General features: G+C 53.6%; 1 protein-coding gene across 1 annotated transcript; it reads left to right on the top strand.

Moving 5' to 3' along the window:
* Positions 1 to 735: 735 nt before the first annotated feature.
* On the top strand, positions 736 to 10,171 carry LOC138384565 (pepsin A). Its single transcript, XM_069470090.1, has 9 exons — positions 736 to 791; positions 1,135 to 1,291; positions 3,895 to 4,012; positions 4,865 to 4,983; positions 5,718 to 5,917; positions 7,475 to 7,591; positions 8,636 to 8,780; positions 8,874 to 8,972; positions 10,022 to 10,171. Exons 1-9 carry the CDS (start codon positions 736 to 738, stop codon positions 10,169 to 10,171), a joined length of 1,161 nt encoding a protein of 386 aa, XP_069326191.1.
* The last annotated feature ends 5,165 nt before the right edge of the window (positions 10,172 to 15,336 follow it).

Genomic DNA, 15,336 nt, shown 5'->3' on the forward strand with positions numbered 1-15,336 from the left:
AGGGAGCAGTGGGAAGAGCAGGGGTGCAGGAAAGGAGGGACACGGTTCCCAAAGACAACCCGGCCTGGGTCAGGTTTGCCTCCTCCAGGAAAGGCGGGCAACACTCCTCCCTAACCTCCCTCCTCGCCAGACTCAGCCCAGCCGCCACAAAAGCAAGCCACGATAAGTCCCCCAGGCTGGCTAGACACCCAACGACCCCACACAATGACATTTACATGGGGAACTGTGTCCTGAGTCACAAACAACCTGCCTACCCATGTGTCTTGGGTTCACAACTACAGCAACGTCCGCTAAGAACCCCAGCTGCGTGTCCCACTGGGACCAATCAGGGTACTCGGAGCTCCTTTGACATCTGTTCAATGGTATGTTAAGTGCACTGTTAGCCAGTTTTGTCAAAATACTCAGCCTGTAAAGTTTTGATGCAGGCCTTTTTCATTATTTCAGAAAAGTGACCACTCAATCTCTCCTCTCTGCCTCTCTACGGGCGTCCCGGTCCAGGCGGTGGGCACAGTGGAAAGCTACTCAGCTGGCAACTTGTCAGAACATGCATGGCTCGGGGCGCAACAATCTTATCAGGCACTTTTCTGTTTGGGGTTAGGATAATCGGTGACATTTGAGGGCTGATAAGGCGGGTGACGGGGACCCGAGCCGTATATAAGGAGCAGCTCCCGCTGCTGCTGTACACCGCATCCCACCTCGCCTTCTCCCTCGACTTGGGCGCAGGAAGAAACAACCATGAAGTGGCTGCTGCTGCTTAGCCTGGTGGTGCTGTCCGAGTGCAGCCTCCACAAGTGCGTCCGCCACCTCCCGGGGCCACCTCCTGGCCCCTTGGCTGCCTCTCATAGCACCTTTCTTTCCTCCCACGTTTTTCTGCTTCCCTTCTCCCCTCAGTCAAAGCCTTCCTTTCCTGGCTGCCTCTCCGCCCTTCTGAGGGCCAGCCTAGGCTTCCTTCCCGGCCCTGTCACTAGGCAGCAAGCGCTGAACTTCCTTGCATTATTGGGCAAAAACATGGGAGCTTCTCCTCTCTTCCTTCCTTCTTTCCCTCTTGGACAAGCTTTCTTTCCCCTCTGGGGCTTCCGCAGCACCCCATGGGCAGAATCCTTGCCTACTCTCTCTTCCTCCTCCGCACCGCAGGGTCTCCCTTGTCAAAAAGAAGTCCTTGCGGCATAACCTGATCAAGCATGGCCAACTGAAGGACTTCCTGAAGAAGCACAGCATCAACCCAGCCAGCAAGTACTTCCCCAAGGAAGCCTCCCTGCTGTCCACCCAGCCCCTGGAGAACTACCTGGACGTGAGTGCGGGGCAGGCGGCGGGGCCAGAGAGAGGCCATCCCGGGGGCCTCAGAGGACAGGCCTAGGCTCTAATCTCCAGGCAGTAAGCCAGGGGCTGCTCCCTGGATCTCAGCAGCCCAGGGCTTTCGGGAAACTCCCGTTGCTCTCAGCTTTTCATCCATTCATTCAATGTTTATTTCCACTGAGCACCTTGTCAGGGCCCGTGCTGGGCCCCGGGGTGGCAGCGAGCAAAGTCACAGTCCAGCAGGGAGAGGAAGACAGTTATCAATGAGAAGAACACCAGGATGAGGACAGGAAGTGAAGGAGTTGCACTGTGAGGGTCTGACGCCTGGTGGGCACGGAGGCCCCTGGGGCAGTGAGGGAAGAGCAGGAGTTTCTAAGAGCAGGAGTTTCTAAGAGCAGGGGGGAGAGCTCCAGCGAGCTGGACCACTTGCGCCAAACCCCAAGGCAGGAGGGAGCAGAGTGTGTTTGAAGCAAGGAGGCCAATGCGTGTAGGGAGAGCAGAGAGGGACGCAGGGTGCTGCAGGGGGAGGCCCGAGGGGCCCGGGGGCCAGACCAGAGAGAGGCCAGGGATGAAGGTGGTTTATATCCTAATTGCCACCAATTTACCTTAACCAGGGGGTTGACATGATCAGATCTGAGTTTCAGGAAGATCATTCTGACTCTTATTTGAGACCCAGTGGCAAGGCCATTGTATGTCCCCTCTGTGAATGGCACAGGGCCAAGGACACAAAACAGTGCTGCCTGTGGTTAAGAGCTTGGCCTCTGAAATCCACCAGGCCTGGTGCAAATGTGGGTTCTAATGCGCCCAAGCCCTGTGACCTTGGGCAAGTCATTTAAATTCTCTGAGCCTCAGTCTCCTGGTCTGTAAAACAGAGCCACTGATATTTGCTGGTAATAACACAATAATGTTTTCTGGAGTGCTTAACATGGGGCCTGGCTGGCCCTCGGTAAGAGGCTTAGTTAGTCTGTTTGCTGATTTGACAAATAGTTAAGAAGCACTTACTGTGTGCCAGAGGCTATGCAAGTTGCCGAGGAAATAATGGTGAATAAGCAAAGATCCTGGAGCCTATCTTCTAGGAGGGAAGACAAACAAGCGTGTGAGATAATTTCAGGAAATGACAAGGGCCAGGAAGAAAAATAAATTAATTGGAGCAAGGGGAAGAAGAAGAAGGAGGGGCAAATTTAGACAAAGTTGTCAGGGAAGGCCTCCTGGCAGTGGTGACATTTGACTAGAGCTCTGAATGATTGGAAAAAAAGCAATTAGCCAAGGAAAGATCTAGAATAAACATTTTCCTAGGAAGAGTAAGTGCAAAGGCTCTGGGGTAGGAATGAGCTTGTCACCATCAAAGGATAGCACGCAGATCAGCGTGGCTGGAACAGAGCTGGCCGGGAGGAGATGCTGCCACTGAGAATAAGAATACTGACAATGCCCTTTCTTGCAACCTGCTGTACACACCTAGATTTAAAAACAAGAGATCTCAGGCTGGGTGTGGTGGCTCACACCTATACTCCCAGCACTTTGTGAGGCCAAGGAGTGGGGACTGCTTGCGGTCAGGAGTTCAAGACCATCCTGGGCAACATAATGAGATCCTATCTCTACAAAAAATAGAAAAATCAGGCCGGGCGAGGTGGCTCACGCCTGTAATCATAGCACTTTGGGAGGCCGGGGAGGGAGGATCACTTGAGCTCAGGAGTTTGAGACCAGCTTGAGCAAGAGCGAGACCCATCTCTACTAAAAATAGAAAAAATTAGCCAGGCATGGTGCTGCGAGCCTACAGTCCCAGCTACTTGGGAGGCTGAGGCAGGAGGATGGCTTGAGCCCAGGATTTTGAGGTTGCTGGGAGCTAGACTGATGCCACGGCACTCACTCAGGCAACAGAGTGAGATTCTGTCTCAAAAAAAAAAAAAAGAAAGAAAGAAAGAAAGAAAGAAAGATAGATAGATCAGCCAGGCCTGGTGGCACACCACGCCCTCGGTCCCCTCGGGAGGCTGAGACAGGAGGATCATTTGAGCTCAGGAGTTTGAGGTTGCAGCGAGCTATAATGACCTCACTGTACTCTACCCCGGGCAAAAGAGCAAGACTCTGTCCTTCCCCCTAAAAAAGAAAGAAAAAAGAAATAGATCTCTAAAAAATAAAAATAAGAGATCTCGGGAGGTTTCCATCTTTAGGTGACTTGTTTATCTCCCAATCAGCAATTTAAGGAACAGACATTTACATCTCTACTCTGCCGGGTGCTGTAAGGCTCCATCCCGTCCGTCCTCGTCCTCCTCGGAGAAGTGCTATCTCTAGGATGGCAAGACTAAGACATAGGAGGCCATGGCTGAGCGCGGAAGGCAGATTGCTATTAGGTGCTAATGGTACTTAGGAGAGAACAGGCAGTGGGTGATCCAGGGAGCAATCTGGGAAGCCTTCAAGGAGGAAGAGAGATCAGGCTGGGCTTTGAAGGATGAGTGCAGAGAAAGGCAAGATGGGGGAGAAAGGCAAGAACTGTGAAGGGAAAGGTAGGGAGGTGGAGTGAGGAGAAGACCCAGAGACAGTCACTGGGGAGGCCCGGAGAGGGAGGCTGGGTCCGTGAACGTGCCACCCTGGCCCCGGCAGACGGAGTACTTCGGCACCATCGGCATTGGAACCCCCGCCCAGGACTTCACCGTCATCTTTGACACCGGCTCCTCCAACCTGTGGGTGCCCTCGATCTACTGCTCCAGCGCCGCCTGCGGTGAGTGCCTGTTGCCCTGCTGCCCTGCCGCCAGCCCCAGCTGCCCTGGGAACCCTGAACACTCATGGGCTTCAAATAGGTCCCACTTCAGGCCTGTCGGAGTCAGGGATTCACTCAACATTTACTGATCACCCACTGTGTGCCAGGCACTGGGCTTGGGTGCTCTGGGGGGTGCAGGGATAAATCGGACATGGTGCCCACCCTCAGGGAGTTCACAGTCCCAGGGCAGAGAGAAGCTCTGGTAAATAACCACAGCCGGGGAAGAGAGTGTTTGGGGCCCAAAGCAAGAGGGGGCTACGAGGCGACAGGACCGCCAGCCAGGAGGAGAGTCCAGCGTGAGAAAATGGCTCAAGAGCCTGGCTAGGGCACCTACAGGTGAGCAGTGAGCTCATTTTTTACAAAAATCATTGGCTTTTTCATGTTAGAGAGTTCGTCTTTGGAAGTCACAGACAGTGTTGGAACCTCCTTCCTCTTCCAGATTTTTAACCTGAGTTTTACTCAGAGCAGGTGCCCGTGGACTGGCCCACGTCACAACAGGAGCCCTGGCCGTGCTGTGATGGCTGCCGTCACTGGGCAGCCACAGGCTCTGCTCCGTTCAGTGTCTGCCTGGAGGGTCCTTGGGAGGACGGTGGGGTTGGCTGGGGACCTTCCAACAGTGAGACAGTCCCAACTAATCCAACGAGATGGGAACAGAAGCTGGCGTCTCTCGGGCTCCAAAGGTCTGGGGCAAAGGTCACCTGCTCCCCCAGAGCCCCACCCAGGACCACGGTGCCCCATCGCAGGGAGATATCCCCCCACCCACCATGACCCCCGGCTTCTGGAGGCTGACGGTGTGACTTCTCGCACCCACAGAGAACCACAACCGCTTCAACCCTGAGGACTCCTCCACCTATGAGGCCACCAGCGAGTCCGTCTCCATCACCTACGGCACCGGCAGCATGACAGGCGTCCTCGGATACGACACTGTCGAGGTGGGTACCTGCAGGCTGTCACCACGTCTTGTCCAGCCCTGGGGCCAGCTTCTGAGGACCTTGGGGACCACAGTACATCCCCAAAATAAACTCATTCAAGCAAGATGAGTCCTAGTGTTCACAAAAGTAACTAGTGATTGGGAGGAGGAGAAGAGGTGGCAGAGATGTCACAGACATTTCTAGCTGGGGCAGTAGTGGCTAAGGGGCTGGGGTGCCCAGATCCAGGAGCCAGCCTCAGCTCCACCCAAGCTGCATGTTATGGAGAGGTCAGGGTGGGAAGGAGGTGAATAAAGGCTCAATTCTCTTTTAGCACCTCCTCCTCCCCCCATCAGCAGCCCCTCTGTATCACGAAACTCCACAAGTGCCCCCCGCAACTTTCAGGGCATGGCAGGGTCAGGGCCCTGATTCACCCGGGGTCTGCTTTGCTCTGCTCGTGAGAAACACAAGCGCCCAGTGACCATCTGCTCTCCAGCAAAATCTCACACCGAGTCACAGGCTGCGGCCATCTGGAGATGCGCTGCCACGGGTACCTCCAGGGGAGACACCAGCATTCCAGGAGACAGCCTCTCTCCCCTCCTTCCAGCCTGACGCCCCGGAAGCTGAGTCCCACACAAAACGAGCCAGTGTCGCTCTGGGCCCAGGGGTGTCGCTCTGGGCCCAGGGCTGGCGCTCGGCAGAACTCCATGAGCGTGAGCCGATGGTGAGCACCATCTCGGTCCCCCCCACCCACTCAGGTTGGAGGCATCTCCGACACCAACCAGATCTTCGGCCTGAGTGAGACAGAACCCGGCTCCTTCCTGTACTACGCTCCCTTCGACGGCATCCTGGGCCTGGCCTACCCCAGCATCTCCTCCTCCGGGGCCACGCCCGTCTTCGACAACCTGTGGGACCAGGGACTGGTTTCCCAGGACCTCTTCTCCGTCTACCTGAGCTCGTAAGTTGGGTGAGGAGGGGCCTCCCCCAGAGAGGTCACGGTCACCTGGCCCAGCAGGGAGCCACCCCGGCTGGGTGGGTGGAGAGGGTCTTGGAAAACAAGGGACTTGGAAAGTCAGAGTCTGAGCGTGGAGAAGTGTGTCTTTGGAGAATAACGTGCTAACTCTCTCTGTGACGACCAAGTGCGTTCTGTCGTATTTTATCGGTGTGAGTCACTGTCCCCTTGATTTGCACAACTCATATGTCATCAGCCATTTGTCCTGCAGCCCCAGCTCCCTCGTCCTTGACCCCCAAATGACAGCATTTAAAGTGAATCCAGTTAAAACAGGGACCAAAATTTCATAGCAAAAAAAAGAGAAAAAGATTTGATCAGGACTTATATCTTGAACAAAGACATTTTAAAATGATGAAAGCAAGTTTCTTTGACGATTTAACAAAAATCTAGGTTCCACTTGCGACAGTGAGTTAATTCTAAGAATGAACAAAGAGCAAACCAAGTGTTAGTTTTTGGCTGAGTAGAGTTCTATGCAGGAATATCTGAGGGTGTCACCAACTTTCTCAAGACACTCACCTCCTCCTCTTTTGAAAGGGTTGTTCATCATTTGTGTTTCTTTAGTCGTTAACCGTTCTGCTAGTCTTACTATACCGCACCGCACTGCCGGACACTCACAGCAAAGGTGGGGCGAGTTAAGTGAGTGGGATCATGTTATATAAATGGCGAGTTCTTAGGGTAATTAATTTCTTATTACCACCTACATTTGCTTCCCCAACTAACCTAAAACTACAGGTTAGAAAACTACATTTAGAAAATGAACATTCCAATAACAAGGACCCCTGCAATTTACAACAGGAGGGCTCTTTTATCACTTTTTTCCCTCCTGGCCACTTAATAATCATCTCTGCCTTTAGGAGTGCTTAAATATTTCATGCGGGGCCTTTTTATCTCTCCAACGAGATCAGAGTCTCTCAGTCTCAGCACTGTTGCCATTTTGAACCAGATAATTCTTGGCTGTCAGGGGCTGTCCCACGCACTGGGGGACGTTGAGCAGCAGCCCCCTACCCACTAGAGGCCAATAGCACCCTTACCCCCACCCGATCACGACCATCAAAAATGTCTCCAGACATTGGCAATTGTCCCATGGGGACAACACTGCTTCTGGCTGAGAACCTGAGCTACACCATCACGTCCTTAAGAGCCACTGCAGTCATGCCTTCGCTTCTCTTGTGGTCCCCAAGGCAACTAGTGAGAAACCACACATTTTGAAACCAGAGGACTTGAGTTCTTCTAGTCTCGGTTCTGCCACGTCCTGGCTGTGTGTACTTGGGCAAGTTGCCTCACCTCTCTGTGCCTCAGTGCCCTCATTGTAAAGTGGGAACAATAACAGTGACCAATGCATGGGCCTTGGTGTAAGATGGAAAGAAACCATTTCTGTCACATGCTTGTCACAGGCCCTGGCACTGGTAAGAGCTCGGTCAAGGGCAACTCTTAGGATGCACACAGCAGATGTCCAGATGAATGAATGACTGAATCCCTGTCTTCTCCCCTCACTGTTCACAGCGATGACGACAGTGGCAGCGTGGTGATATTTGGTGGCATCGATTCTTCTTACTACAGTGGAGAGCTGAAATGGGTGCCTGTTTCTTACGAGGGTTACTGGCAGATCACCGTGGACAGGTGAGACCACCCACAGATGGGCAGCGTCTGCCGGGGGCCCCAGATCCCCTTCCTCTATGGACTCACATTCACCCAGAGTGCCAGACCCCCCGGAGCAGCCAGCACAGGAAGGACGTGCTCCAGAAGGAAGCCAGAAGTTGGCCGAGCCCGAGAGACCCTGAGCAAGGTGTCTCACAGAGGCGAAGGGAGAGCTGTCTGGGAAGCCCAGACTCTGCAGGAGTGAGACAGCCACTTCCCTTCTGGTCAGAGGCAGGGCAGTCTTCCAGCACCCCGGAGGAGAGCGGGAGGACCAGCTTGACCACACATCTCAGCATTTAGGGGGCCTGTGAACCGGCACACGGAGTCTAGGGGGCAGGGCAAAATGGCTGAGAAATCACTTTCGGCCATTCCTTCCCACCCTACCCTCCAGGGCCTTCCCCTCAACCCCCTGTAGCCTCATTCCCCCACCGTTTGTCCCCTGCTAGCCTGCTAGGGTGCCAAATCGTGCAGGTTTTCCCAAGAATGAGCAATTTCCCAGGACACGACACTTCCAGCACTAAAACAGGGCAAACCAGGCCACACTGGTCACCTCACGTCTGCCCAGCCATGCTAAAACTTCACCAGTTCCTGCAACCGCCGCCCCAACGCCCTCTTGTCTCTGTCGCTCCCTACATGTCGTCCCCTCTGCTGCAATGTCTGCTCCTCTCTTCACCTGCCTGGCAACCTCTGGGGTCTGCTCCCCCGAGAAGCCTCCCTGGCGGCTGTCCACCACCCTTCACCCTGGACCATGTTTCTGTCCCTGCCATGTGTCCTGCCTGTCCTGCTCCTCCACTGGCCAGCCACGCTGGGAGCTCCTTGTAGCCGGGAACCGTGTGGCTGGCACAGAGTAGGCACTCAGCAAATATTTGTTGAATCCATGACTGCAGGATAAAGGAGGGAAACTGAAGTTGTATGTACCGGCCAATGGATGGGGTGGGGAGGAGCTGTCTGGGGTCACCTGGTTCCTTCTTGGGGAGACGCACCCCCAGGGGGTTCAGGGGATCCTTACCTGCATCTCGCCCGCAGCATCACCATGGACGGAGAGACCATCGCTTGCAGTGACAGCTGCCAGGCCATTGTTGACACCGGCACCTCTCTGCTGACCGGCCCAACCTCCGCCATTTCCAACATCCAGAGTGACATCGGAGCCAGCGAGGACTCAGACGGCCTGGTGAGTCCACCCCAACTGCTCCATTCTAAAGTGGTGGCACGTCAGGCAGAAGAACAAAACCCCTTCTAACCATCTCACCCTCGCCCTTTCCAGCTGGTGGTCAGCTGCTCGAGCGTCGATAGCCTGCCCGACATCGTCTTCACCATCAACGGCGTCGACTACCCCGTGCCCCCCAGTGCCTACATCCTGGAGGTAAGGGGCTCGGACGTCCCCTAGAGGGGCCCTCAGAATGTGGCCACCCAGTCCTCTCGGCAAAGGAAAAATGCACTTTGACGAGCTGAAGGCGAGAGGCCCGTTGACATCTGCTCTGGACAGGCTTCAGAGAAAAAGAATATATTAAAAATAGATGCACGAATGAGAATTTGGATGCAGCCCCGAAGGGAAAAATCAAGGCAAAAGGTGGCAGGGCAAAAGGAGGAGTCCGTCTATTTGGACACCCGGGTCCAAGTCCTGGGTCTTAATTACTAGCCCATGGACTCTGAGCAGGTTGCAACCTATCTCAGCCTCAGTTTCCTCACCTAACACCTACCGCAGCTTTCCCCACCCTCGAGGTGTGGCAGGGTAATCAAGTGAGACTGGCCGCATCAGAGCTACCAAGGGGTGGGCCAGTGGAAATCCTGACTTCCATAGGTTTGGGGTTTACAACACTCCTCCTACCATCTCTCCCAAGTAACAAATCTTAGCCAAAGCAGCCCCAGGAAAACTCTTCACCTTCTATTATAACGTCAGGTGGAAAGCTAATTTTGTCCAGTGCACTGATGTTATTCACCAAGAGTACTGGGCCCGGCCCAGGTGATTCCGAGTACAGGAAGAGGGGGTGAGGCCTGAGCAAGCGGCGAGGGAGGGCGGTGTGCAAAGTTTCCCAGGTGGTTCTAACGTGCAGCTAAGGCTGCAGCCGGTGACCTAGTGAGGGAAGGACAGTCCCTCTGGTCTGCCACTGGACAGGATCGGAATAACGAGAAAAGGCTGTGTCATCAGGGCTTCCAAACTCCTTCCAAGCAGCTGGGTTCTCCCTGAACCCCTTAGCTCCAGTGCTGATGTCAGGGTTCATGTGCCTGCCAGAAATGTCCAGTAACCTGTGGACACCAATGGTTCTGCTAACAGCCCCGTCCCAGACACTGGGCCAGGAAGCGCCTTGCACACACCTTGCAGCTGGACCACGGCACCCCGGGTGTTTACCACCCAGGGCCTGTCACTGCTGAATCTGTGTCCCAGCTCCGCTTTTATCTCCTTTTCTCCAGGAGGACGGAATCTGCACCAGCGGCTTCGAGGGCATGGACGTCTCCACTTACACCGGAGAGCTCTGGATCCTGGGCGACGTCTTCATCCGCCAGTACTACACCGTCTTTGACAGGGCCAACAACCAGGTCGGCCTGGCTCCAGTGGCCTGAGCTTCCCGGGAGTCTGACCTCCGTCCCGTGCCCGCTTTAGATGTACATAATTCTCCTGACTGTCCTTCCTCTAGGAGTGTGGAGGTGGATTCGTGGCCCTGTTCCCTGTCATACCAATAACGTAGAATAAAAACATAACCTACTGAAAAATGTTCTGTGGAGCTGCTTCTCTTTGCTGACACTTGTCCTTCACATCGCTGGGGAGGGGGTGACACTGCATAACAGAGCTGGGAAGACAAATGGGTCCCAGTAGGTCATGCTGGAAGCATCATCAAAAAAGACTTGGGGACCAAAAATGCTGGGATGGTTGTCTCTTTATGGAATCGGGCGCCTAAGCTCTTGAAGAGTTCAGGGAGTCAACTTCTTCTCCTGAAGCCAACGAGAGATAATGAGGAAAGGAAGGAGATCAAGGAAGGGGAGGTGGCCTCTGTTGGTGACATTCCTAAATAGACAGGACAAGGCGGTGTTGTCTGCGAGACATGGACAGGAGAGGTGAGAGAAGCTGGCGCCTCACCGCCCTCCAGGCCGCCCTTGTGATTGGACGGCTGATGGAGGCTAAAAGACACTGAGCTGATCTGTTTCCCCACCCGTAATTAGATTAAACGAATAACTGGGATGGCCTCCCACCTCCCTGAGCAGAGGTTGTGAGGGGAGAACTAGGCGCGCTCGTTAGCATATGTGCCCTAGAAAGGCAAACAGGAAATAGTCACAGCAGCGCTTCTCAAAGTGAGTTTAGTAACAAAACGTTCAATGAAAAACACAATCTCAAAATAAGTATGGAACCTGCTACATTCTAGGCCCTTCTCCAAGGTTCACAAAGTACAGTTCCCAATCCAAGGCTCTGAGAAGTCCTGCCGCAAAGTGCTCTGTTTCACTTGGACTCAGCTTAGCTTGATCCCAGGCTCTCTCTTGCTAGTAAACCTGTTACAGCCCTGTGCTCCTGGCTGGACGTTGGGAAAATTCCCAGAGCTCCTGCCCCTGCCGACAGCTGACCCAGGCTGTTCGCTGGAGACACTGGCCCACAGGCTGGGGCTGGGTTCTGGGAAGGGTGGGTGGACCCCACTATCCAATGTCACAGTCACTCTCCCCCTCCTGAGCCCACTTTCCACAGCTGAACAATCTTTTTGAAATATCAATTTGATCACATCCCCCCTTGCTTCAAACCCTTAATTAGTACCTTGCAATTACAGTTGGAATAAAACAACAAATCTTTGGCGTGGCAGCCAGGCCCTGTGTGCTCTGGGGCCTGCGAACCTTTCCTGCCTCACTTTGATCCCTTTACCCTGAGCTCCCTTCACACTGGCCTTCTCTGTCCTCCACAAGTAGCCCAAGTTCTTCTCCAGACCTTTGCACATGCTGTTCCTTTTGCCTGGCTTGCTTTTCCCTTTTTCTTGACTTACCAACCCCTAGCATCTGCAGACTCAGGCATTTATCACTTCCCTGCAGAAGGGGTCAGTCTTCCCTGAGCACTGTCTCACAGAGCCCGGCCCTCCTTTTCCCTCACGGCACTGGGTACGACCTGTAATCCTGCATTACATGAGTGTTTCTTTCACCCGAGCACAGAGACTGTGATCCTTTGGTTTACTGTTGAAGCCCCAGCAGCAAGAGCAGGGCCTGGCACATAGTAGATGCTCAATAAATATTTGTGGAATGAGGGATTAGAGATGACTTTTTAAAAGGAAACAACTAAGACAGGACTTGATTAAGGACAACAGATCGGTCAGCTCCCACCACCAACATTCTGTGCCAGACATAGTGGGTCATGGGACAAGCAGGTGGGTTTCTCGGGTTTCTGGGAAGGGACTTCACTGTGTCCCGGCTCCTTTGCTGCATTTGTTTCCTAACGCTCCCCATGCACCTACTTTGGCAGGGCAGAGTGCCGGGCTCTGGACGGCAGCAGATCCTCCTGGATCCCTCCCGGCCTCCCACCCCTGGCCCCATCCTTCCTTCCTCCCCCTTCTCAGCTCCAGCAGCTGCTGCCCAGCCTCACCGCTGCTCCAGCCCCTCATCTATCCCCACCCCAGGATTCCTGGCTCCAGACAGAAGCTAAAGAGCCCCCCATCAGACAGGTAGTTTGCACTAGCAAGCCCCGTGCTCGCAGCCGACCTGACGCTTCCCACCGTGCTCCACCAGGGAGGACGGAGTCACGTTCCTCTCCCACGGTCTCCGGTCTCTGCTTCCTGCACCTTTCTCCGAGGGCCCCACAGCCTCGGAGCAGCTCCATCGTCCTTTTCATCCACACTCGTCCAGGAGTGTTATTTTAATCTCACAGGTCTCTGCCCCACTCATCCCATCCCTCTGCCCAAGGTCACTCTTGCCACTGCTGTGGGGGTGAGAATCGGCATCACTCCTAAGGAGCACTGTGTGGCTGTAGCTATCAAGATTAGAAATGCATAAACCTTTTGGCCCAGTAACCTGACCTCCAGGAATTTATCTTAAAGATACACTTGCACACACGTAAAATGATGTAAAAACATCATTCTTTGTAGTACCATGTGGAAAAGCAAGGTTCAAAATGACCCAAATGTCCATCCACAGGAGAGGGTTAAAAAACCTTCGGCGCGTCCCTGCAATGAGCCCCTACACGGCTGTGAAAAGGAACAAGTGGGTATGCTCCTAGGTAGGAAGATGGAAAGATCTTAAAAAGAGATTAAGTTTAGGAAGAAACAAACTGGTGCACAACAAGGCCTGTACTATGCTATCTTTGGATGATAAAAAAAGAAAATAAAAGTATCTGCTTACATATCACAAAGGAATTCAGGAAAGATGCCCACGAGCCAGAAACCATGGAGAGAACAGGGGAATGTCCCACTGAATACAATTTACATATTTTCATTTTTAATGATGCAGACGTACTATACATTCAAGGTAAGTTGATTAAAGCTATTTTGAGCCAGGCACTGTGGCCGGCACCTGTAACCTTGGCACTTTGGGAGGCCAAGGCAGGACGATCACTTGAGGTCAGGAGTTCAAGACCAGCCTGAGCAAGAGCAAGACCCCATCTCTACAAAAAACAGAAAAAGTAGCCAGGCGTGGTGGCACACGCCTGTAGTCCCAGCTACTCGGGAGGCCGAGGCAGTAGGATCGCTTGAGCCCAGGAGTTTGAGGTTGCTGTGAGCTAGGCTGATGCCATGACACTCTAGCTCAGGCAATAGAACGAGACCCTGTCTCAAAAAAAAATTGAAAAAGCTATTTTGAAACCTCTGAAAGCGTATCCTAACTAGAAACCTACTGTGATCTGTCTTCAGGCTCAATCACCTAATAACCTCCAAAATCAGGTCTCTTGAAACAGGTCTGATCATTTGGCACTCTGGAAAGCTCCCAGGTCCAGGGGACGTGAGGCTGCGGAACAGGCTTCTGACATGCCGCGTCCTGCACTGCTTCTCAGAACCCCAGCCAAGTGGAATCCTAGCTAGGGGAGTGCAGGGAGTCTCCATCTAAGAACACACACACCCTTGCTTGTTGGAGCCCAGGCTGCTGAGAATTCAGACCAGCTCATCCCGCTAAAAGCACTGCTCGCTCAGCTGGAGTTTCTGGGTGGTCCCCAGTCTTCTGGTGCCAGCCAGCCCTGGGCAGGGGCCATACACGCAGGGCTTGTCATGGCAGAACATGTTCTTACCTACCCCAGTGCGAGCCCCGGCCCAGCCCGGGGCCTCTGCAGATGGTGCCTGCACCTCTCCCCCAAGAGCCTCCTCATACCTGGGAGCACCAGAGGGGAAGCAGGTTCGGCCCTTGGGCAAGGCCAGCTGGACGTGCTGGAGAGCCCAGGAGCCAGGTTCGCCCAGGGAGGAACAAGAGAGAGGAGACAGCCACTCTGCAGCTCCACACCCTCAGGGGGACAAGCCTGGGGCATGAACGTCCCTAGAAGGCCGAAAGTGCCGATTGCCCCAGCAGTGACCAGCTCATAAATGCACCTCAGCTGGTCTCCTTCCCTTGACTGTCACCCAGATACTTAGCTCTGGGTCTGCTCTGGCAGGGACCCAAACTCAGATAAGCTGGTCAACTGTCTGTCTGAACTTCAGTGGAAGGACCTAAGCAAGTGAGATGTGAAGGAAAAAAGCCGGGACCGGGAGTCAGGGGAATGAGGCTTTCCTCCCAGCTCAGCCACCATAATCTGTGCAACCTTAGAACCCTTTCCTAACCTCTCTGGGCCTCTGCTGCCTCAGCTGGAATACTGGGGCTGGGGGATAGTCCACGCAAGTATGTCTCTATGTATTTATTTATTTTTTGAGACAGAGTCTTGCTCTGTTGCCTGAGCTAGAGTGCAGTGGCATCAACGTAGCTCACTGCAACCTCCAACTCCTGGGCTCAAGTCATTCTCCTGCCTCAGCCTCCCAAGTAGCATGTCCATGCCACCACGCTGGGCAATTTTTTGTTTTGTTTTGTTTTGTCTTTGTAGAGACAGTCTCGCTCTGTTGCTCAGGCTAGAGAGCAGTGGCATCATTGTACCTCCCTGCAACCTCAAATTCCTAGACTCTTGCCCCAGCCTCCCGAGTAGCTGGGACTACAGGCGAGCACAACCAAACCTGGCTAATTTTTCTATTTTTTGTAGAGATGGGGTCTTACTCTTGCTCAGGCTGGTCTCAAACTCCTAGCCTTAAGTAATCCTCCCACCTCGGCCTCTCAAAGTGCTAGGATTACAGGCATGAGCCATTGTGCCCCGCCCAGATAAGCATGTCTTTCTTTATACTTGGACCAACTTGGAGAACATGTTCACAGCTGTCTCCCTGCCCACTCCACCCACCCACCCCCTTTTATTTAACATTCAAAATGAACAACGTTGACTTGAGTCCTACGGAGGGGGAGACTAGTATTAAAACTTAAATTACATGCGTATTTACTGAGTAGAGGAACAGTGATGAGAAAGTTGGCACTGATTTTTAGCCACTACCATTGGGACAGCCAGGCTGTGTGAGAAGGTGCAACGTGGAGGCAGTGACATTCTACAGTCTCGTCCTGAAATCAGATCGCGGTGGCATCGTGAAGCTGGGCAGGCTGCAGCCAGCTCAGGGGCCGTTACTGCACGTCATCGTCACAGCTCCATAAGGCAGGACTGTTTTCTATCCCCGTTGTCTGAGGGAGCAGAGACCCAAGAGCCCAGCACTAGTCAGCAGCTGAGCGGGGCACACACCTCGCCCCGGATCACCACCCTTGTGTCTTACTGG

Source organism: Eulemur rufifrons, chromosome 6 (assembly GCF_041146395.1).
Source record: "Eulemur rufifrons isolate Redbay chromosome 6, OSU_ERuf_1, whole genome shotgun sequence".
NCBI classification, from domain to species: domain Eukaryota; kingdom Metazoa; phylum Chordata; class Mammalia; order Primates; family Lemuridae; genus Eulemur; species Eulemur rufifrons.